Genomic DNA, 22,179 nt, shown 5'->3' on the forward strand with positions numbered 1-22,179 from the left:
AAACTGGCTAAAATCAAAAGGGAAATAATAAATCAAGAGTCGGCGGCATGTCAGCTGCATGTGGGCCAAGACCCCAAAGACCCGCCAAGAGAGGTTAGACCGTGTACTTGACGGGTACTTGGTGGCTACCTGGGCCTGAGCGGCATCCAGGTCCAGGAACTCTTGTGGCACGCCCCACACCTGCTCCCATGCTAGTTCTATCTACCTAAATATTGCTCTCGTGGGTTAGGGTAGATACAGTTGTCCGTCCAAATCTTCCTTGGGCCGCCTCCCAACTCTTCTTCTCTTCCCGTCCAGCCTCTCCACCGCTTATTATTCTCCCCTCCCTCTTCCTCCAGCACCCAGTTCTCGATAGCTGCGTCGTGCTCCCCGTCTCCTCCTCTGCTGCTCGCCTCGCCTACATCGAGAAACCCATCGCACGTCTCCCGCCGTCGTGCCATCCCAGCCCTCTTCGTCGCCCGTACTGAGTAGATCAGCGTTGTTGGTACCTTCGTACCGGGAGCGATTCCCCCCCCCCCCCCCAGGTCACAAGCGCTCGTCAGCGTCCATCGTCGTCTGCAAAGTTGCGACTCGGCGGACCTGCGACGGTAGTAACCCTCCATCACTTACAACGTCCCGCACCAGTGCGCCTTTTTTTATTTTGTATTAAACAAGAGTCTCTCCTCCTGTCCGCCTTGCCGTGCGTCGCGCCTGTTTCTCTACGCTAGCCCTGCTCGCAATCTGGCTGGTAATAAGTCCGCAGCAATAACAACAACTTTTCGCTGCGGCTTCTCCCCCTGGTCCCTATCCGACGGCCGCCCCAGGGTGCGGCATTGAAGACCGAGAGGGATTGCATTCGAAGCCGTCGTGACGCGTGATCGAGTTCGCACACCGAGACCCTCATGGCAAATCATCATCCCTCGCCACAGATGGCGATGCAGCTGCACCATGGGCCGCCGGCGCCGCCCCCTCCACCCGGTCCGGCTCCAGGGGCTCCGTGGACGACTCCGTCGCGACACATCGTGGCCGTGAACGAGGCGCTCTGGATGCAGATAGGTAGGCCCCCTCCCCCTCGCCCCCCTCTCTGCGCCGCCCGGTCCGCGTGGTCGCTCAATCGATTAATCACCCTCCGCAGGCAGTTTCTCCGAGCTTCTCGGCAACTTCGAAGATGCTATGGTTGCCTACGAGCGCGCGCTGAATGCCAACCCGAACTCGATCCCGGCGATGAACGCCATTAGTCTGATCCTCAGGACTCGCGAGGACTTCCACAAGGCGGTCGAGTACCTGCAAGCTATACTCAAGATTGACGCCAACAATGGCGAGGTCTGGGGCAGTCTTGGTATGTTCCACGCCCATATGCACATGCACCGTCTGTGACTAAAAACTAACGTTGCCTTATTTAGGCCATTGCTATCTCATGATGGACGATTTGCAACAGGCATACGCCGCCTACCAGTCTGCACTGGTGAACTTACCGAACCCCAAAGTGAGAACCCCCTCCCCCCCCCCCCCTCTGCCACCCCCCGCGCGTCGCCGTGCCTTGCCCATTTTGCGTCTCGCACAAAGCTGACCGCTGCAGGAGCCCAAACTTTGGTACGGTATAGGGATCCTATACGATCGGTATGGCTCCCTCGACCATGCCGAGGAAGCCTTTTCGCAAGTCATGCAGATGCAGCCCGACTTCGAGAAGGCCAACGAGATCTACTTCCGTCTGGGTATAATTTACAAACAGCAGTCCAAGTATGGTCCGAGTCTAGAGGCAAGTCTCCTGGAAGCGCGCTGTCCCTTGCTTCTGTTAGCTAACCGGTTTCGCGGCAGTGCTTTAAATACATCGTAAACTCCCCCCCTCCGCCGCTGACAGAGGAGGATATTTGGTTCCAAATCGGGCACGTCCACGAACAGCAAAAAGACGTAAGTGCCGCCCCCACTCGCCCCCTTGCCGCACTGTCTAAGCATCTACTAACTAGAGTATGTATAGTATGACAGCGCAAAGGTGGCCTACATGCGGGTTCTTGACCGTGACCCAAACCACGCCAAGGTCTTGCAGCAGCTTGGCTGGTTACATCACCAGCAAAGCAGTAGTTTCCAGACGCAGGAACGCGCAATCGAGTATCTAGAGAAGTCCGTTGCCGCTGGTGAGTCTTTTCGTAACCAACGTCGAGATGTCCCCCGTTCGCTCGTTCCTCACTCACACGTGGCAGACAACAACGACGCTCAGAGCTGGTATCTTCTCGGTCGATGTTACATGTCACAGCAGAAGTATCCTAAAGCCTACGAAGCGTACCAACAGGCCGTGTATCGCGACGGCCGGAATCCTACCTTTTGGTGTTCCATTGGTGTGCTCTATTACCAGATCAATCAGTACCGCGACGCATTGGATGCATATTCCCGTGCCATACGCTTGAACCCGTACATATCCGAGGTCTGGTACGACCTGGGTACTTTGGTAAGTTGCTGAGCTGTCTTTTGCCTCTCCAGCAGGGGGGAACTGACAGATTGCGCAGTACGAGTCGTGTAACAATCAGATCAACGACGCCCTCGACGCCTACCAGAGGGCTGCCGAGTTGGACCCTACCAACCCGCACATCAAGGCTCGATTGCAGCTGCTACGTGCCGGCCAGACCCCGGGAAGTCTCCCGCAAGCTGTACCTACCGACGTCCACCCCCAGTCGTACGGGGCCCAGGGACCGCAGGCACCTCCGTGGACCGGCTCTGCGCCGATGCAGCAGTCCGGACCCGGAGCCCCTCATAGGCCACTGCCGGGGCCTGCCGCCGCGAACGGCTGGGGCCAGAGAGCTAGCGATATCAACCCGCCGCAGCCGCCCAATCCCTACGAGCAGCGGGAGCCCTTTCGCGGGCCGGCGCCCCCGCTTCCACGGCAACCCAGTCCTCGGCAGGAGATGAGGCAGTATGGGGAATCCTCCCGCCCGGGCCCGGCGCCGATTCGAAGGGGCCCTTCCCCCGGCCCTCCCAACCAATATCCTCCGCCAGGCCCGTCCCAGCAGCCTCCGCCACCCCCGGCGCAAGGGCCGGCCAGAGTTACTAACCCTAACTATACACCGGCACCTTCTTCCAGTATGGCCCCGGTCAACGGCCCGCCCAATGGACCACCGCCACCGCATTCCTTGTTGTCTTACCGCAACGGTTCTCCGCGCTCGGAGCCGCGGCCCATCCACGACAACCGCATGCCCTCTCCAAAATCAGCGTATCCACAGCATCAACCTCCGTACCCTCATCACCCGGAGCCTGGGATGCCTAGCAGCATGGAGCCGGGTGCTCCGCCTCACCCGAAAGTGCCGATCGGCCCCGATATGCATCGGGATCATGACCGCCCGGCATCTGTGGCATCGAAGAGGATGCGGGAGTGGGAAGACGAGCCCTCCATCAAGAAGCCCGCTAACGATGAAAACCGAGCGCGTATGGAGGATATGCGCCACCGCCGGCCGTCAACGCCACCCCGAGAGCATTATCGTCGTTCGCCCGACGCTCATCGCTTCGAGGATCCGCGCCGCATAGAAGAACAACGGCTCGCCGATGCTCAGAGGAGGGTCGAAGAGATGCGGCGTGTCGAGGAGCAACGGCACCCAAACGACGGTTACCACCCGTCGGAGGCTGCCCACCACCCCTCTACTCATGCCATGACGAACCAGAACCATCTACCTCCCATGCAGCAGGGTCCTCCACCCATCAACGGCTTAATTCACGACGGACCGCAACCGAGCCCGGCCCCAAAAGATTATCCTGACGAGCGACAAAGACTCGAACATCCCGTCGCTCCCGCTCCGCCCCAGATAAATGAGCCCGAGCGGGCGGCTAGGAAGATGGATGTCGATGACGATTACGACGATAGCGGGGAAGAGGAAAAGAAGGTCAACGTCGGAGGGCCGGCTTCGGGCGCCGGTTCAGCGGTCGGGGACCTGAAGAATACCACGCCAACGAGCTCGAGCATTAACGGGCTCATGGGGCCGGCGCCGAAGGTTGAGGGAAACGCTTGAAGCGACCTGGCTTAATGAATACTTGGAACGTCGATACATACCCCCGTTGGCCATCGTGCTTGGATTGCTTCAAAACTGTGTATATCAGTTGCTAAGTTGGCGGGCAGCCCCTCTCTGTTAGAAACTAGAGAAGGCGACGTCAAGTCTGACAATCGTTTTTAACTGTTTACTTTATTACTCTCGAGGAATCAATTTAACATTAACTACCTACGTTGAGACTCTTTTGACGAGATAACCCCGTTTACGATTCTGTGACGGATATGCATAGGAGGTACATAGATCAAGGGGGCTCCCCCTAACACAAGGGTGTACCTACCTAAGGTAGGTATGTGCTAGGTTGAGCAGTAAATAGGTACCTAGGTACCTAAGCCTTCTGTGCATCACGTGACTATTCTTAGGGTTTCTGTGCAATGGGCGGGAGTGCGTTTTTTTGCCCACCCCACTTGAGCTTCGGTTAATTTTCGGGCTTCACTTTTTTTGCTACCCACAGGAGGTTTTTTCTTCTCACTATCGAGGGAAGGATTTCCTTTTCCTGAACATTTTCTTAGTTGTCGCTTCTCCCACATCCACCATCGACTGCCCCCGACTGATTGATTTCTTTCTGCACCAGGACAGAATCAATCCACGATGTCCCACCGCAAGTTCGAGGCCCCCCGTCACGGTTCGCTCGCTTTCCTGCCGAGGAAGCGCGCCTCTCGTCACCGTGGCAAGGTAAAGTCGTGAGTATACGCCATGTCGCCAGAAACCCCCCGGCTCCCCCCAGCTCGGTGACAAGCTTCGTCACTCGTCGCTCATCGCCTCTCGTCTCCTCTCCATCATCTAGCTGGGGCAGTGCTAATTTGCTCTCGCTGTTGCCAGCTTCCCCAAGGATGACCCCAAAAAGCCGGTCCACCTCACCGCCGCCATGGGCTACAAGGCGGGCATGACGACCATCGTCCGCGACCTCGACCGACCCGGCGCGAAGTCCCACAAGAAGGAAATTGTCGAGGCGGTCTCAATTATCGACACTCCCCCTGTACGAACAACGCAGCCCGCTTGGCTCTGTGCCTATGGCTAACATCTATTGAACAGATGATCGTTGTTGGTCTTGTGGGCTACATTGAGACGCCCCGTGGTCTCCGATCGCTCACTACCGTCTGGGCTGAGCATCTGGGCGACGAACTCAAGCGCCGATTCTACAAGAACTGGTACAAGAGCAAGAAGAAGGCGTTTACCAAGTACGCCAAGAAGCACTCGGAGAGCAGCGGCTCCTCCATCACCCGAGAGCTTGAGCGCATCAAGAAATACTGCACGGTCGTCCGTGTTCTGGCGCACACTCAGATCCGGAAGACGCCATTGAAGCAGAAGAAGGCTCATCTCATGGAGATTCAGATCAATGGCGGCTCCGTCGCTGACAAGGTCGAGTTTGGCCACGGCCTCTTCGAGAAGCCCGTCAGCATCGACACCATCTTCGAGCAGGACGAGGTGATCGACGTCATCGCCGTTACCAAGGGCCACGGCTTCAGCGGTGTCACCGCTCGCTGGGGCACCAAGAAGCTCCCCCGCAAGACCCACAAGGGTCTCCGCAAGGTCGCCTGTATCGGTGCCTGGCATCCTTCCCACGTCCAGTGGACCGTAGCCCGTGCCGGTCAGCAAGGTTACCACCACCGTACCTCGGTCAACCACAAGGTCTACCGCATCGGCAAGGGTGATAACGAGAGCAACGGCTCGACCGAACAGGACGTCACTAAGAAGACGATTACTCCGTAAGTTGCAGTTGAGTTAGAATCGGTTAGGTGCATGCTAACGACCGGTGTGTGTAGCTTGGGCGGTTTCGTCCGATACGGCGAGGTCAACAACGACTTCGTCATGGTCAAGGGCTCAATCCCCGGTGTCAAGAAGCGTGTGGTGACGCTACGGAAGTCGATGTTCACGCACACTTCGAGAAAGGCGTTGGAGAAGGTGGAGCTGAAGTGGATCGATACTTCTTCGGAGTTTGGTCACGGTGCTTTCCAGACGCCGGCGGAGAAGAAGCAGTTCCAGGGCACACTCAAGAAGGACCTCGTGCAGAGCTCGTAAGAGGGTTCGCATTTCTTCGTGTCTTGTCTCGGCATCGGTGTTCCTGGTTCCCTTTTCGGCTTCTGCGCGATGGGCATGGTCTAGGGTTGGCATTTGAGTCTTAGGGTTGATAATGAACAAATGCACGAAACAAAAGTCGTAAAATCGAGTTATACAAACACTGCCTGTCTTCTAGTTTTCCGGCCGTGACGACGACGACGACGACGACGACGACATGTTCTCATGCCTAAAAGCGGGCTTGTAGGGAGTCGGTGATGCGGCGAACCCTCTCGCCCTCTCTCGCGCCACGCCCATCGCGACGACTCCGCGCCGGGCGGAATGCCACGGAGGATAACAGGGCCGTATTACATACCTAGTCTAGGCAGGCATGTCACGGTCACTTTAACCGCTTACGCGCAGGAATATCTCACGGGGTCCTCGAACCAGTCTCTCTTGTCGTCCTGCTGCTGACCTCCTTGGCAAGTCTAGATAGCCTGCATTGCTGCGGCGCCAGCCCTAGGAGACGGGCGCAGTATTAGTGGGTCAATGGCCGCATCAGGTAGGTACACACTACCAGGCACGTTGGGTGCCGTAGGCAGGTACTGGGTATAGGTAGACACCTGTACCTGGAGGTATTAGAGAATGTACCTTAGGTATCTTACCTTACCTGCGTTATCCGTCCTGTGCCCGGAGGTGACGTCAAAGGCGTTATGTGATTACCTACGTAGGTACCTACCTACCTAGGTACCTACCTAGGTATGCATTAGGTAGGTACGTATACCTTCATACCGACCTACCTCTACATATAATAGGTACCTGAGGCACCTAAAGTCAGGCTACTACTACCTCCTTAATGACTAATGACGAGTACTTAGGTGAGTTAGAGAAAAAACAACGTGATAAGCTTGCTTTTTAGATGGTGCGACGGAGATTTTTGCCCCCCCTCCATGAGATGCTGCCCAATTCGTGCGATTGACATACCTACCTATATCTAGATCAATGTCTGGATCAATCGCATTCCCCCTGCTGAGCAAACGCAGCGCTACTCGCATACCGCTCCATCGACACAGCCTTCGATCGAGACCGACGCTCCCGGCTGTACATTGCCGTACAATCACCTCCTCCTCCACCATCACCGAAGGAAGAGCACAGCAGCCTACGTGCCACGCCACCGCCACCGGGTTGACGGCGCTACGAAGTCGAATCCATCTCCGACCCACCGCTTCTACCACCACCGCCAGTGCGGCTACCCCCGGGAAGCCGCGGAGCTTTGGCGCGACAACGGCAGGCGGAGCCGCGAACAGGATGGCGTCCGACGGCGACTACATAGCCTTCCTAGACAAGGCCAACCAGGACCCGGGCGAGGGGCGCGCTCAGCCGCAGGGAGCGGGCGGGCAGCAGCAGCAGCAGCAGCTCAAGGCGACGGACGACGGGGCGCAGATCCCGGCCGTCATCGCGGACGTGACCAAGGACAGCTTCTACGTGAGCGACGCCGACGAGCCGTTCTTGCCGGTCTACCTCGCGTGGGACGAGGGCGGCAAGGGGCTTCCGGACGAAGGTACGTTCTGCCGATGAGGAGGTGGTAACATCACTGCCCCCTTCTCCCCCTCCCCCTCTCCTGTCGCCCAGCTATCTAGATATCCGTCTGCGATATCTAGGTAAGCATTATCTGCACGGGCGTGTGCGCACGTCCCCTAGCGCTCGGGGACGACGCCGAGACGAGGAGACAGGGGGTGCGAGAGACCAGAGGCTAACACCGGCGCGCGCGCGCAGAGGAGTTCGCGTCGCTGATCCGGCACCCGGACCCGGCGGGGGCGTCGATCGAGATCCTGGACCCGGCGGAGTGGGATCCGCGGGGCCAGTACGCGGCGGTGGTGGACGCGGTGCGCGCGGCGGGCGCCGGCAACGACGTCCGCGTGTACCGCGTCCCTCGCGGCGGCGCCCGCGTCGAGTACTGGGTGGTGGCGACGGAGGGCAAGGGCGAGGGCGCGAAGCTCGTCGGCGCCAAGGCGCTGGCGATCGAGAGTTAGGGGGGGGCCAGTCAATTGGAGGCGCTCGAGATCGGAGGAGACGGGGTTCGTTACGGGCCAGGTGTGGGAGCTAAGGGTACCTACATGACCTAGGTACGTGTATGTATGCACCTATAGGCAGGTAGGTATAATACCTACGCATCCTGGCGATAAAGAGATCGAGGCATGATAAGGTGCTTATCAATTTCGGCTCGTACTGTAGGCGAGAATGCAAGATCGGGTAGAATCTGTACCGTGTCTCTTTCCATTTGGGACACGGTGAGGGGTAGCCTGCCTATCCACCACCCCGCCTCTTGGCCACTTCCCCTCGGTCAAGCGCCGTGGTCGGCTATCTATAGGTATAGGCAGGTATTAGGTAGGTGTAGTATAGGCCACACAAACGGTTGGGCAGATAAGCGTTAGCTAGGGAAATTCTCCTCCCCGCGGGGTTGACTAGCGGCTGATTCACCTACGGATAAGTCGATAATGTAGGTACATGTTTGCTATATAGGTACCTACATATCCAGGTACATGCTTAGGTCGGTCAACATCTGAGGTTAGCCAACAGGAAAGAAAGCTGGCAGGTGCGTGGAGGTACCCCCGTACCTGCCAGCCTTCCGTCGTCGGCGATAAAATGTCTATATCAATACACCGCAGGGAGAGGGACAGGTAGGTCACACCGACGACCTCGCACCCAAAACGCATGGCCTCTCGCCAGCCCGTCTCCCCAAATCCCTAGGCAATCGGTCGCCAACAGCCACCAGTCACCATGGCTCAAGCGGTAAGGAAATACCCAGTCGAACAGCTCACGTACCGCCTCTGCGCCGTGCTATACGCGGTGCTGTGCTCGACGAATATAAACATGCCCACCCCCCTCAACCCGTCTGTGTCTCTCTGGTGGGCAGGTCGTCTAATCTCATCTACTTGCTGTAGGATCTCATCCTACCTTCGCTAGATACCGTCAAGACCCTGCTCTCGAAGCCCCAGGCCGGCCCCAAGAAGCCGAACCGGGTTCCTCTCTACGGCCAGATCTCCGCCGACCTCATCACGCCCTCGGCCGCCTATCTGAAGGTCTCGGCCCACTCCAAGTCGGATTTCTCCTTCCTCTTCGAGAGCGCCGCCACAGAGCGCGTCGGCCGGTACAGCTTTGTCGGTGCCGGCCCCCGCAAGGTCCTCAAGACGGGCGAGGGCCACGGCGAGTCCGTGGATCCGCTGCCCGGTCTCGAGAAGGAGCTGGCCGAGTACGTGATCGCCCATGTGCCAGACCTCAACCTACCGCCCCTCACTGGCGGCGCTGTCGGCTATGTGGGCTACGACTGCGTGCGGTACTTCGAGCCCAAGACGGCGCGACCGTTGAAGGACGTGCTGAAGACGCCCGAGTCGCTGTTTATGCTATTCGACACCATCGTGGCTTTCGACAGGTTCTTCGGCGTCATCAAGGTCATCACCTACCTCCGCATCCCCGACAACCCGGCCGCCCTCGAGAGCGAGTACCAGAAGGCCACGGCGACCATCTATGAGCTGATCGACGTCCTCAACTCGCCCGAGATCCCCATACCGCACCAGCAGCCGATCAAGCTCAACCAGGAGTACACGTCCAACATCGGGCAGTCGGGGTACGAGTCGCACGTGACGGAGCTGAAGAAGCACATCGTGGCCGGCGACATCATCCAGGCGGTGCCCTCCCAGCGGCTCGCGCGGCCGACGACGCTGCACCCGTTCAACATCTACCGGCACCTGCGGACGGTGAACCCGTCGCCGTACCTCTTCTACGTCGACTGCGGGGACTTCCAGATCGTCGGGGCGTCGCCGGAGCTGCTGGTCAAGGAGGCCGGCGGCCGCATCATCACCCACCCGATCGCCGGCACGGTGCGGCGCGGGCGCACACCAGAGGACGACGACCGGCTGGCCGACGAGCTGCGGAACTCGCTCAAGGACCGCGCCGAGCACGTGATGCTGGTCGACCTGGCGCGCAACGACGTAAACCGCGTGTGCGACCCGCGGACGACGCGGGTGGACCGGCTGATGGTGGTGGAGCGCTTCAGCCACGTGCAGCACCTGGTGTCGCAGGTGTCGGGCAAGCTGCGGCCGGGACAGTCGCGGTTCGACGCCTTCCGGTCCATCTTCCCGGCCGGCACGGTGTCGGGGGCGCCCAAGGTGCGGGCCATGGAGCTGATCGCGGAGCTCGAGGGCGAGCGCCGCGGCGTCTACGCCGGCGCGGTCGGGTACTTCGGGTACGGCGCGGTCGACGCCGCCGGGGGCGAGATTCCCGGCGCCATGGACACGTGCATCGCGCTGCGGACCATGGTGGTCAAGGACGGCGTCGCGTACCTCCAGGCTGGTAAGGACGAGCACCTCCTCCGCCACTTCCCCTTCCCTTTCCTCCCCCCCCCCTTCTGCTCCCCCCTTCTTCCTACATGTCACGCGAGAGGACTAACCCCAGCCGGCAGGAGGCGGTATCGTCTTCGACTCGGACGAGTACGAGGAGTGGATCGAGACGATGAACAAGCTCGGCGCCAACATCCACTGCATCACGTCGGCCGAAGGCCTGTATGCGCGGAGGCAGAACTGACGGCCGTGAGGGTTGGCGGGAGGAGAGAGGTGCTAGGCGGACTGGGCAGGTTTACGCGAGGCGCCAAAGAAAAAGAAGGGGACGGGATGGTTGCGGGCAAGGTGATAGGCATCCCAGTGGTGCTGTGGTCTCCTCTTTTCTTTTCCCCCTTCTTTTCCTATTTTTTTCAATAGAATAGGGCTATAGGGAATCGAACGGAAAGGGGGGGGGAAAGGGAATAAAACGCGATGCGTTGACATGGGACGAGAGAAGTCTTCGTAATTCGCGTTGCTTTGCCGCCGCCGCCGTCGTCCGTATGTCTGCCTTCAAGCCCGGTGCGTGCAAGTCCTACCACCTCCCACTATCAATCTGAGCACCACTCTAAGCGCGAGTCTCCCTAGCCAGGGATACGCCGTGCCCGTACTTAGGCCCAGGGCGAGAGCGCCGCCGGCGATCCGAGGAGAGCGCGAGAGCGAGCGAACCCCAGGAGACCAAGGCTGGTGGGGTCGAGGCCGCGAAGCGCGCATGCGTCGCGGCCAGCCCTGCGAGCTGCGGCGCTACCCGTCCGACGCGGCCGTGACTGCGTGCCGCTAGGCCGACAAGCCCGGCCCGTTGACAGCCGGCTTGCTTGCGCGCCGGCGCCGCAGATGCCGAGCGACATTGTTACCCGCAGAGGACGGCGGGACGGAGGGGCAGTTGGCGGCTTACTACTACGACTACGTAGACAACCAAGAAATCAAGGAAACGCACGCAGAGGCTGCACAACAGGCCATGTGGGCATTAATTTCTTCTCCGCCGCCGCCTCCTCACCCGCCACCTAACCCCCCCCGGGCCGACCGGCACAACATGCGGCCCCGCTGTCTACACCCGCATCCCGTCGTATCCTTACGCGCGCGCGCGCACGCATCGTTTCCCTTCTCCGTCGTCGTCGTCGTCGTCCTGCCTCCGCGCCGCTAACCAACTAACCAACCAACATTATGCGACACATGCTGCCGTGCTATAACATGTGTATATATATATATGCGCGCCGTACCGTACGTGCTCCGCGCCCCTTATGTGCGCCGCTCGTGTTGTTCCCGAAGTTCCATCCTTATTTTCGCTCGTTGTATCCCGTTTTCCACGTTCCCGATCGAGAAGCCCGGGGACGAGAAAGCCAAAAAAAAAAAAAAAAACCACCGGGAGGTCTATATAAGTCTGCACATTATGCCCCCGAGAGGGGAGAGGTGAGAGATGTAAGAAGAGGGGGGGAAGGGGAGGAGGGGAATCGTGTCTTAGATCGCTAATAACTCAAAGCAAAGCAGGAAAAAAAAGACATTAAACCAACGCCGCAACGCGATGTTGCCACACTTTTGCTCCTCACGCCTTCTCCTCCTTCGTCACCGTGCGCGGCGCGCTCGCGGCCGCCGCTTGGTCGACGGGCGGGGCGCCGGCGTCGATGGCGGTGTCGTTGCTGGAGCTCGACGCGCCGGGGGCGGGGGCCGGCGGCGCGAGCGGGCCCCCCGTCGGCGCGAAGTGGCTGCGCTGGCGGATCTTGTGGCCGTACAGGTAGAAGATGACGGGGATGGGCACCAGCGCGGCCGCCACGCACCCGAGCAGCGTCGACGCCCACTCGATCCCCATGCCGTTGAACATGTAGGTCGAGAAGAGCGGGAAGCCGGCGCCGCACAGTGACCGGAGGAAGGTGTTGCCCGCGATGGCCGAGGCGGCGCTGTTGTTGGTTCCGAGGTTAGTCTTCATGTCTTTTCTTTTTATGGATATAAAATGTTTTATCTATATGGAAGGGAGGGAGGAAGGGAGAACTTACAACATGAGGTAGGCGTCGACGAGATAGTTGAGGGCCTGGAGGAAGATGGCCATGAGGCCGAAGCCGGTGAGGATGCCCGAGGCGGCGGGGACGATCCAGTGCACGTCGGCGCGGTACCCCGACCAGCCGAACCAGAAGATGCCGCCGGTGAAGGCGACGCCGCCGTAGATGACGATGGGCAGGCGCCACTCGGGGATGGGCACGCCGCCGTTGGCGGCGAGCTTGCGCTGGTACGCGGGCTGGTCGAGCAGCACGACGATGCCGGCGATCAGCTGGCCGATGATCATGCCGAAGAAGGCGAGCCCCGACTCGCCCGCGTTGAAGCCGTGCACGCCCTGGAAGACGAAGCCGTACGCGGTCAGGAAGAGGTAGAGCAGGCCGTAGATGAAGGCCATGTAGATGGAGAGCAGCGTCACGATGGGCTCGCCGAACAGGAGCCGCATCGGCCGGGTGAAGTTCTTCTGCAGCAGCTCCCCGAAGTCGACCTCGATCTCCTCCTGCTTCGCGTGGATGCCCCAGTTGCGCGTGCGCCGGCGCAGCTCGGCCGCCTTCTCGATCAGGATGACGGGCGGGTACGTCTCGCTGAGGAAGAGGAGGTCGAGGGCGAAGGCGAGGAAGCCCATGAAGCTGACGATGTACATGGTCCAGCGCCAGCCGAGGTAGGACTGGACGATGAAGCCGCCGACGAAGGGGGCGAACAGCGGACCGGTGAAGACGGCCATGGAGAAGATGGTGATGGCCACGCCGCGGGTCGCGTTGTTGAACATGTCGGAGAAGACGGCGGCGACGACGGCGAGCGGGCAGGCGCCGAAGAAGCCGGCGAAGAAGCGGCAGAGGAGCAGGGTCTGCAGGTCCTTGGCCGTGGCGCAGGCGATGGAGAACACGGAGAAGCCGAACATGGAGATGACGATGGGGAGGCGCCGGCCCTTCAGCTCGGACAGGGGGGCCCATAGGGTCGGCCCGGTGGCGAAGCCGAGGACGAAGAGGGACAGGCCCAGAATGCCGACCTCGGAGCTAACGTTGAATTCTCGGGCGACGTACGGCGTGGCGGCGGAGAAGATGCTGGACGCGAAGGCTGCCGTCATGGTGGTATACCCCAGCATAGCAGCCGTCAGTAACCTGGAGAAGAGCGAGCGCGTGTTAGCCGCGAGGGACAGCACGTTTGTTTTGGGGGGGGGGGTCCGTCCGGCGCCGAACTACTACTGCTACTACTACTTACTTCTTCTTGAGAGACCAGTTCTGGGCATGATATGGGTCGTCGGGCCCGTCGAACTCAACGACGTACTCTTCCTGGTCGGGTAGAGGCGGGGGAAAGGGCTTGCCGGCGCCGAAGGCGGGTAAGGGCCGCCGAGACTCGCGCGTTCTCGAGGTGGCGCTCCGTCCGACGGTAGCGCTGTGCTGACTCCTGGCGGTGTTGATCCGGCTCAGCACGGTAGGGTCTCTCTCTTGGTCCCGCTGGGTCGGGATCCGGCTCAGGCCGCCGTGCCGCCGCGCCACGGCATCGTCGCTCGACGACGTCGATATGGACGTGGCGGTGACCACGCGCTCTACTTCGCTGCTGGGCCGGTGCTGCGTTTGCTGCTGTTCGGTGTTGGAGCGGGACATGTGGACCCGAGCGTCCTCCGACGCCAGTATGAGTTCGCGGTCTACCTCGTCCATGGCTGATCCGGGACGGGGCATCGCGCGGGGAGAGCTCTTAACTCTAGGCGTCGATAGCTACGTATATAGCCCCGGACGGAGAGTCAATGCTGGGTGGGATCGGCGTCTTTGTCTAGGGTTGGTCGACTGGCACGCAACGTAAACGCGCGCGGACAACTCGTTAGAGGTATTACAACGTCGTATAAGTATAAGAGGATAGCGTCGTCGTCCAACGGATATGTGAGGTGTATATGCCAACCCGGTATGTGTACGTAATAGGCAATTGTCTCTTAAATGAAAGAAGAGAAACCCCAGATGCCTGGCAATATAGGCCGGGGAACAAAGACACGGGAGCCGAGGAGGCAATTGGGAAGATGGGGGACGGGGCGAGAACCAAAACGGAGGGCTTCTCGCTACGAGATCAGGAGATTCGAGCCAGACTTGTTTAAATAGTCGAGAGGGGGCCGAACGTGAAAAAAATAAAATAAAACCCCAACAATGCGTTCCAAGATATTTCGGGCACTGGTTCCAGTAGTTGCTCCTAGCATTATTTCAAGAGCACAAGGGTGTGTGGTAGAAAGTGGGTGATATATGGGACCGGAGCCCAGGTTTATTAGGGGCAGAAGATACATTTCCTACGTACATCCGTGGTCGAGTTCGCCGCTACGACAGAGTCGCGAGCGGGCTTTCGGCACTCGCCTTTTTGCCTCAAATTATGGACCCTAACGGAAAGGGGAGAGAAAAAAAAAGAGCGAGAGGTCATGGAGCGGCGGGACAACCGTTTCCAGGGGGGGGGTTTTTTTCCCCCTCCCCCTTCTCCCTCCCCTCTAGGCGATCCCGGCCCCGATGACGAAAGGACCGGGACGGGATTGGGAGAGCAGGCAGAGAATACAAATCCGTCCCTCCCACCCGTCGCTAGCTCTACTAATACTGCTCGCCCTCTCGATCTATTGCTTGATCATTCGTCGATTAATCCAATTGGGATCCTCTCCAACAGAGACTTGTACTTCGGTACGTACAGAGCAATACTTCCCGTATAGGGGGTCATGTGCGGCGGATACCGGCCCACGTCCGCTTACGGCTTAGACGTTGCTGCGTTAGGAGGCGACCGGCCGCGCCTCTTGGGAAAGCTTGACCTTCTCGTGGTACCTTCTGAGTTCTAGAAAAGGCGCGAAGGTGCCGAGACGAGGCGTGACTAAGGCTATGTCATGTCTGCTAAGGTAAGTCACTTGCTTGCCTTAGGTACCTCCTAGGTAGGAGATGAGCTAAATAGCGAAGACTACTAAGTAGCGCTGTTAGGAATCGAACCTATCCTTCGTTAAGTAACCTACTGATCTGTAGGTGCCTATGTTATTGTGTACTCATAGGAGGCACCCAGGCCGGTGATCTCCTCCTCGTCTCGGCCTCTGGGTGACAGGGCCGCGGCCCTCTGCCATGGCCGGTGGAGACCTCGGATCTGATATATGGCAATAAACCTGGCTGGCGAAGCCCTAGGGTATTATTAAGCAGAGACAGCCACACAGCATTACACCGTATCGCGTGGACGAGGCATGGACGTACATTGTCGACCCAATTAACTGACCCGAGAGGGACAGGCGAGGAAAGGGAAAAGAAAAAAAAAGGAACGAATGGCACGGTTGGGACAGGGGGCGCGACGGATCGACTCTGGCATCTCGCGGGCATTGGCCAGGACCTGGTTCGCTTCGTCGAAAATCTGCGGTGTGGTGGTTTTGTTTCCGTCGAGATTGTGACACAAAGAAACGAGATCGACCCATCCCATCCAAATCCATGGCCCGGCCGCGTTGGGCTTATCGCCGCACTCGGCTGGTGACGCTTGGACGCGGTCGAATCCCACACCCCGAAGAAATTTAATAACTTTTTTTTTTCCTCTATCGAGGGGCTCCCCTTTCCTCTCTCTCTCTGTGTCTCTCTTTTCCCTTCTTCCTATTTTTTTTTTCTTCCTCAAACCTCGTGTCAGATCTTATCTCGGCTATTCTAACGAGCCACGGCATCCTAATTATCTAACCAGCCTCGGCTTGCCGCCTAGTAGGGAAATTGGTGAGCGCCTAAGGAGGCGCTAAGGAGCGCCCGAGGGATAGCGCCTACCTCGATGCTACCATAAATACGCAGAGGTACATATGTATGTAGGTATATGCCATGTAGAACATCTGCTCTGCCTACAGCCCTAGCCGGTCCTTACAGCGTCGGGCGTGTACATGTCATGTACACATGTATGCACAGGCCATATGTACACGCACGCATGATAGAAGAGGTGGGCTCCATTCCATAATCCCTAAACCCGCGCAGGGTTACGAGGTACCCGGTCTATGGGCTGGGCACAGAGGCATTAGGTAGTACATACCACGCAGCGCCGGGATTCGACGTTTTCCGTGCGCCCATCACTGGCCTGGACATGACTTGACATGGAGTCATGGCTGTGCCGACCTCCCGCCGCACATACCTATCCATCCCGTCGCAACCTCATCCATGGTCGCGACCCGGTTATTACCCCCATAGCTCCTCGCAGGTCGGTCGGAAATCGGCTGTCCACGCGCATCGAGAAGGAGACGAAAAGACACAACCTAGCATGTTCATATACACGGTGACGCACTAGAGGCAGCCTCCGGGAGATGAGTCCATGGGGCGGACCTGCATGCCACGCATACCAAACATCAATGCGTTTACACAACACACGATCCATGTTTATACCCAGGTTAAGAGGCTCGACAATCCGCGCAGGGATATGAATTCGAAGAGTGGACTCATCGCACCACTGGCCACCGTCGCAGCCCAAAATTCTGTCTACCTTCCATATACCTACTCCCTATGAGTACATGGACTAGTATTAAACCCGTGCGCCGACAGACAATGTGCTCTAGACGGTAACAATATGCGCGTGTCATGCACCCCGCTTATTCACGCCGGCTTTAACGGTAGCCTACGTAGGATAAACAGATATATATATATAATTTGTGTGTGCGTGGTAAAAGTCGATGGAGACCCCGACGGAGATGGTGTAAGCTAAGGTAGCTAGATTATGTGAGATACCCTCGGATGACTGGTTCTCGTGTTTTACGCACACACACTTACACACATATAGTTATACAAATTAGTCGTATGGAGAGATAATGCACGCAGCAGCAGCGCAACCGGGCAGCCGAGGACCCGACTAGCATATATGCAGCAGATCTATCTTCGTCGCCCTCCAGAACCCCGGGATCCGCACTAAGGCCATGCGCACACACTAGTATGTACATACCTCTCCCCGCAGCGGACAGTCGGAGCGACCGGTGTCGAGCCGAGAGGGCGGTCTCGGCCCATTATGAAGGCCGTTGTACACGCAGGCGCAGGTAAGATACGGGCGCCGAAGCTGATGGCGAGGAGAGAGGAGAGAGGGGGAGAAAGCCCTATGGACATACGAACACATGTGGCGGTAAACCCGAAACCAGCCAGCCAGCCAGCCAGCCAGCTTTTTATCTCCGATCCATGGAGGCCTCGTCACCGGCCGCCCATCCGTGCGTCGTGTGGGCCGGCGAGCAATCTGCGCGCTCTCCCGCTCTCGACAGTTTCATTTCACACCCCACCCGTTTTCCAGCAGACACGTAGCCTCCTCCAGAGTCAGGCCCGCCGTCTCCGGGTATATCCTCCAGATCGCGAACCAGCCCGCAGCACAGACGGCACCGTACAAGGCAAATGTCACCGTCGGCGTCAGCCACTCCATCCTGCGGCATTGTCAGTCAACCGTAGCAGCAGAGTGAGAGGATTGAAAAAAAAAACCCCCCCCATTGCAAAAAAATAAAAATAAAAATAAAATAAAAATAAAAATAAGGGATCTCATCCGTGATCGGTGAGGAGGAGTGGGTTGCGATAAGGCACGCGTTGATCACTTACTGCTCCTGCGTTAGTAAATATGGACAAGGAAGATAAAAGGATACGGGTCCCGCCGACGGGGGTGGCTTCGGGGGCCGCGGGGAGAAGTACGTACCAAGGGCAAGAAGGTCAGTCCGATGATAAAATTGGCCAGCCAGTTCGTAGCCGTGGCCGCCCCGCTGCCGAGCGACCGCACGTTGAGAGGGAACAGCTCGCTCTGCATCCAGGGGACGTTGCCCAGCCCGAGCGCGTACGCGGCCACGTAGATCATGATGCTCACGAGAATAATGACGGCGGCGCCTTGCGGCGAGGAGGCTCCGCCGGGCGCGGAGGAATCAGTCCCCGTCGACGGAAGCTTGACGTAGCTGAAGCCGAAGGCCGCAAGGAGCAGGCCAGCCACCATGAAAGGTACCGAGTAGAGCAGGATCCGCCGGCGCCCAATCCGGTCGATCAGGAGCAACGCGAGGACGGTAAATGCAAAGTTAGTCGCGGCGACGGTCAGCGACGTCAGTGTCGGTATCGAAAAGCCTAGCATCGTGAAGATTGTCGCAGAGAAGTACATCAACGAGTTCTAATGCTGTCTGTCAGCTACCGCATGTACGTCCGTGGGGGTATGTGTGTCTACGTGCTACTATACAGAGGAGAAGAAGAGGGGTGTCTTGAGCACTTACGAAGCCGCACAGCTGCTGTAAGCCCTGGAGCAGGCACGCGATGGTGAGCGCTCGCCGATTCTTCGGTACCCCGAGGAGCTCGCGCCAGCCGCGCAGCCACGCGGGGGCGGCGCCGGGCGGCGCCCGGCCCTGCTCCTCCCTGATCTCCCTCTCGATATCCTTGACGACGGCGTCGACGACGCGGCGGCGGCGGGGCGCGGGGGCCGAGTCGGGCGCCAGCGTGCGCTCGATGACGAGGCGGGCGTCGGCGGACCTGCCGGCGCGGACGAGCCAGCGCGGCGTCTCGGGCATGCGGAGGAGCAGGGCGCACTGGAGGGCGGCGGGGAGGGCGCCGAGGCCGACCATCCAGCGCCAGCCGGCGGCCGGGTCGGCGTGCTCGGCGAAGGCCCAGCCGGCGACGTAGGCGACGACCTGGCCGGCGGTGATGGACAGCACGTTCATGGTCACGAGGCGGCCGCGGTGCGCCGGCGGCGCCAGCTCGGCGATGTACAGCGGCGTGACGAAGCTGGCCGCGCCCACGGCCGCGCCGACCACCGCCCGCCCGGCCACCATGCCGCCGACCGTCGCGCTCAGCGCCTGCGCCAGCGCGCCGCCCACGAACAGCACGTCCGACAGCAGGATCACCGGCTTGCGGCCGACGCGGTCCGCCAGCACCGACGAGACCGGCGACGCCGCCAGCGCGAGCAGCGCCGTGCACGACGTGATCACCGACTTGTCGAGGGACGTCAGCGCCCGCCCCGACAGCGACGTGCCGATGGACACCAGCGTCGCCGAGATGACGCCGGTGTCGTCTTGTCGCGGGGTGTAAGCGGGGTGCGTCGGACAAGAGGAGGGAGGGAGGGAAGGGGGGTATTCGCGTAGGTGCTTACATCCGAACAGGAGCCCGCTGATGCCGGCGGATAGGGTCAGGAGCCAGATGAAGAGCCCCGGCCGGCCGGCCGGCCACTCGACTGCCTCGTCCTCGGCATCGGTGTGGGATTCATCTTCCAACCCGTCGTCCCGGCGCGATATCAGGGGAGCTTCCGCTTCGCTTGCCATGGTAAAGTTCCACTGGTACGGCTGGTACTACTCTTTGTGCAGCTCGCTACGAGCATCGCGGTCACGCCTCAAAGCGGTGCAAACTAGCTTATAGTTCGTTGTCGTCTACGATGGGGGCCCGGTAAGCGGTTGAAGACGCTAGAAAATACAAAAGCAACACGGTGAGTTGCGCTGACAAGGGATGGCCCGCGCGGCATGCGTAATAACAGTGTCCGCCTGTACGTGGTGCCTGAGCCGCAATTCAGGGCAGACACACTCTAGGCAGGTACGTGGCCAGGGGCCAGTCCCGGCTACCTGGGCAAAGGTACCTAACTACGTACGACATGACACCGCTAACCGCATATTTCCGCTCATTGCTATATCTTATACCCTATATATGCATATTTATGGACCGTAGAAAATGCTGCAGCATCCTCACCTCTGAGTACCAAGCATCTCAGCACAGATTTGGACACCGCAGGCACCTCTAGGTCGGCAGGTATTTACTACCTATATCCACGTATCCAGTTTTTCAGCTCTCCGATGTATCGTGCGCAGACGGGACATATACACCTAGGTAAGGTATGTTCTCACACCGAGTCGACGACGCTGGTCGCCAGAAACCCTGCTCGCAGCAAAGGCGGTAGACGCAACTCCGTCCTGGTATTCAGGGGTACCGGAACGGGAGGGCGAGGTTGGAGAAGGTGAGGTCCACCTCCACGACTCTGCGAGGAAACCCGGGGCGGTCAGCAGAGCACGAGCACAACAGTTCCAGCGATAATTATCGTCTGGGTATGTGTGTATCACCTACCTATTATATGGAGAGAATGATATGCTATCTATCACCGAGGACAAGAGGCAGGGGATCGGAGGTTAGAAATGCCAATCTACAACTCATAAACATCCCATCTCACACCATCCTATCCACATCTAATACCTATTATTCGCCGCACTCCTTCACCGTTCTGCAGCTCGGCATGCTGCTGCTACACCTGGTGGGAAGGCCCAAGGCTTCTACAAAGGCTTGCCGTTTGCCCACTACCGATGAGCAGGCAGGTACCCGTCCCAGCCGCGGCCCCGTACGGCTGCGCACCCCCGCTCCCGAGACATGTCGCGGACGTGCATGCGTAGAGGGTGACAATGCTGCATCCAGTCAAGGCGCCAGATGTATAGTATGTCTGCATGCCTATCTTTGGGCCATACGTTTCGGGAACCCTTGACTGGAAAAGGACGTGGAGTCGAGGGCCGCTCTTCCAACCCCGTCCGTCCCCCGACGTAGAGCGTTCTGGACTTCGAGGCGCGAGAGCCCCCGGGCCAAGTCACGCCCGCTACCAAGGTTAGGCGGGAAGCTAGGAACTAGAGCATAGTGTGACGCGGAATCGGGTCACTTTCCACAAAACTCTTGAAGCGCTACGGCTAGATCTACCTAGCTACGAATAGTGCCTTGATCGAAAAGTACCTATACACCGCTTCAAACAGCCCGGGCATTTTCCCCGTGCCTCGCTTAGCATTCCACCTACCCTCTATTCTCCCATACCGCTATTACCCTCCTAATAAGTAACCGAAAGACTAATAGCCAAATTCAGACGTATCGATAAACCAGCTCCGCAAGGTCCCGCCGTACGTCACTGTGGCGACAGGAGCGAGCGAAAGAGAGAGCGTGCCCCTCAGTAGCGAATCGCTTGCGAGAAGCCAATGCGCGGCTACGACCTTTTCCAGCCCTCGGCCCTCGGCCCTACGCCATCCCGCCCATCTCGGAGGCTACCAGGTGGTGGTCTTCGGGGTCGGATTCCGCAATCCCCGTGCGGGCGTGTGGGACGGGACCGCGGTCCTCGGGGAGATAGCCGTGTCCATCGCGGTCGATACGCCTTCCTAGGGGTTCTCGATGAGCTTGCGTCCGCGCCTCGGAGCCGTAGCAGACATAGGCGAGAAAGCCGCGGGGAAGAAGAAGGGTAGGGAGAGAAAGAGGCATACCAGGCTTGACAAGTCCGGTCTGTGAGATGACCGTGTAGATAAATAGCCCCACAGAGAGCACCAGCAGGATATTTATCGCCAGCCAAACCAACTTCGGACACCTCCCTTGGAACCTGGCAAGCCGCGATGCCCGAGCAGAAGTCGATGTTAATGTTGATGCCGATAGTGATGGCGATGCTGGTACCGGTACCGCCCATGGTACTTCCGGGAATGCTGGCCCTGGCGGCTCCGGTCCCCTTTCGATATCGGCTCCTGACGCGGCCATCGCGGTAGCTTCAGGCCGAGTTCGGTCCCCAGGCGGGACGGCGGCGTAGAAACGCCGGTGTCGAGCCGGATTATCCGAGTAAGCTGGAATACTAGTCATGGGTCGTATGTGGATACGTGCGTATCTATATGTATGTTGGTGTTCTACAGCCGGGGGGCGAGCGAGTGGACGTTATTGTTTCGTAACACTGAGAAAAGATGGTGGGCGGAGAGGTTGTGGTTAGGAATAGAGACGGCAAACCCCCATGGGCACATAATACCTATCCGTTGGCCCCGGGGTTCTTGCCTTGAGGTTAGGTGATAGCAGCGTTGAGGGAATCCAACGTCTTTACGGCAGGGACGACGAGACATCTCGAGCGTAAGGAAACAT

At 59.1% G+C, this 22,179-nt stretch overlaps 6 protein-coding genes across 6 annotated transcripts; 4 read left to right on the plus strand and 2 right to left on the minus strand.

Annotated features, from left to right (window-relative positions):
• The first annotated feature begins 266 nt into the window (after positions 1–266).
• GGS23DRAFT_567333 (TPR-like protein) lies at positions 267–4,335 on the plus strand. The gene is made up of 8 exons (XM_051516327.1): positions 267–1,035; positions 1,115–1,318; positions 1,383–1,465; positions 1,559–1,738; positions 1,798–1,890; positions 1,958–2,114; positions 2,181–2,425; positions 2,484–4,335. The coding sequence occupies exons 1-8, from the start codon at positions 882–884 to the stop codon at positions 3,972–3,974; spliced, it is 2,607 nt and encodes an 868-aa protein (XP_051372209.1). The 5' UTR covers positions 267–881; the 3' UTR covers positions 3,975–4,335.
• Positions 4,336–4,417: 82 nt separating this feature from the next.
• On the plus strand, positions 4,418–6,304 carry GGS23DRAFT_567336 (ribosomal protein L3-domain-containing protein). The gene is made up of 4 exons (XM_051516328.1): positions 4,418–4,693; positions 4,833–4,989; positions 5,046–5,719; positions 5,777–6,304. Exons 1-4 carry the CDS (start codon positions 4,602–4,604, stop codon positions 6,030–6,032), a joined length of 1,179 nt encoding a protein of 392 aa, XP_051372210.1. The 5' UTR covers positions 4,418–4,601; the 3' UTR covers positions 6,033–6,304.
• A 593-nt stretch (positions 6,305–6,897) lies between these two features.
• On the plus strand, positions 6,898–8,448 carry GGS23DRAFT_567340 (uncharacterized protein). The gene is made up of 2 exons (XM_051516329.1): positions 6,898–7,569; positions 7,785–8,448. Exons 1-2 carry the CDS (start codon positions 7,011–7,013, stop codon positions 8,039–8,041), a joined length of 816 nt encoding a protein of 271 aa, XP_051372211.1. The 5' UTR covers positions 6,898–7,010; the 3' UTR covers positions 8,042–8,448.
• Positions 8,437–10,794, plus strand: GGS23DRAFT_536976 (anthranilate synthase component 1). Its single transcript, XM_051514779.1, has 3 exons — positions 8,437–8,801; positions 8,954–10,361; positions 10,471–10,794. Exons 1-3 carry the CDS (start codon positions 8,790–8,792, stop codon positions 10,590–10,592), a joined length of 1,542 nt encoding a protein of 513 aa, XP_051372212.1. The 5' UTR covers positions 8,437–8,789; the 3' UTR covers positions 10,593–10,794.
• A 1,096-nt stretch (positions 10,795–11,890) lies between these two features.
• On the minus strand, positions 11,891–14,159 carry GGS23DRAFT_537086 (MFS general substrate transporter). Its single transcript, XM_051514780.1, has 3 exons — positions 13,595–14,159; positions 12,376–13,494; positions 11,891–12,279 (listed from the first exon to the last, which is right to left on the minus strand). Exons 1-3 carry the CDS (start codon positions 14,053–14,055, stop codon positions 11,928–11,930), a joined length of 1,932 nt encoding a protein of 643 aa, XP_051372213.1. The 5' UTR covers positions 14,056–14,159; the 3' UTR covers positions 11,891–11,927.
• Positions 14,160–17,581: 3,422 nt separating this feature from the next.
• Positions 17,582–19,592, minus strand: GGS23DRAFT_605053 (general substrate transporter; the record flags this gene model as incomplete). The annotated part of the gene is made up of 5 exons (XM_051519701.1): positions 17,582–17,735; positions 17,905–17,909; positions 17,999–18,454; positions 18,555–19,345; positions 19,424–19,592. The coding sequence occupies 5 exons, from the start codon at positions 19,590–19,592 to the stop codon at positions 17,582–17,584; spliced, it is 1,575 nt and encodes a 524-aa protein (XP_051372214.1).
• Between the last annotated feature and the right edge of the window lie 2,587 nt (positions 19,593–22,179).

The sequence above is a fragment of the Durotheca rogersii genome, assembly GCF_024521655.1.
Source record: "Durotheca rogersii strain YMJ 92031201 chromosome Unknown GGS23scaffold_9, whole genome shotgun sequence".
Taxonomy (NCBI): domain Eukaryota; kingdom Fungi; phylum Ascomycota; class Sordariomycetes; order Xylariales; family Xylariaceae; genus Durotheca; species Durotheca rogersii.

Bases quoted from the DNA above. Each gene is read 5' to 3' on its own strand.
- GGS23DRAFT_567336 (XM_051516328.1), top strand. From the start codon at position 4,602: ATGTCCCACCGCAAGTTCGAGGCCCCCCGTCACGGTTCGCTCGCTTTC. The intron at 4,990-5,045 runs GTACGAACAACG...TCTATTGAACAG, and splicing joins CAATTATCGACACTCCCCCT to ATGATCGTTGTTGGTCTTGT. The intron at 5,720-5,776 runs GTAAGTTGCAGT...CGGTGTGTGTAG, and splicing joins ACTAAGAAGACGATTACTCC to CTTGGGCGGTTTCGTCCGAT.
- GGS23DRAFT_537086 (XM_051514780.1), bottom strand. From the start codon at position 14,055: ATGCCCCGTCCCGGATCAGCCATGGACGAGGTAGACCGCGAACTCATA. The intron at 13,495-13,594 runs GTAAGTAGTAGT...GCTCTTCTCCAG, and splicing joins AACTGGTCTCTCAAGAAGAA to GTTACTGACGGCTGCTATGC. The intron at 12,280-12,375 runs GTAAGTTCTCCC...AACCAACAACAG, and splicing joins GTCGACGCCTACCTCATGTT to CGCCGCCTCGGCCATCGCGG.
- GGS23DRAFT_567340 (XM_051516329.1), top strand. From the start codon at position 7,011: ATGTCTGGATCAATCGCATTCCCCCTGCTGAGCAAACGCAGCGCTACT. The intron at 7,570-7,784 runs GTACGTTCTGCC...GCGCGCGCGCAG, and splicing joins CAAGGGGCTTCCGGACGAAG to AGGAGTTCGCGTCGCTGATC.
- GGS23DRAFT_536976 (XM_051514779.1), top strand. The intron at 10,362-10,470 runs GTAAGGACGAGC...CCCAGCCGGCAG, and splicing joins CGTCGCGTACCTCCAGGCTG to GAGGCGGTATCGTCTTCGAC.
- GGS23DRAFT_567333 (XM_051516327.1), top strand. From the start codon at position 882: ATGGCAAATCATCATCCCTCGCCACAGATGGCGATGCAGCTGCACCAT. The intron at 1,319-1,382 runs GTATGTTCCACG...TGCCTTATTTAG, and splicing joins CGAGGTCTGGGGCAGTCTTG to GCCATTGCTATCTCATGATG. The intron at 1,891-1,957 runs GTAAGTGCCGCC...GAGTATGTATAG, and splicing joins TCCACGAACAGCAAAAAGAC to TATGACAGCGCAAAGGTGGC.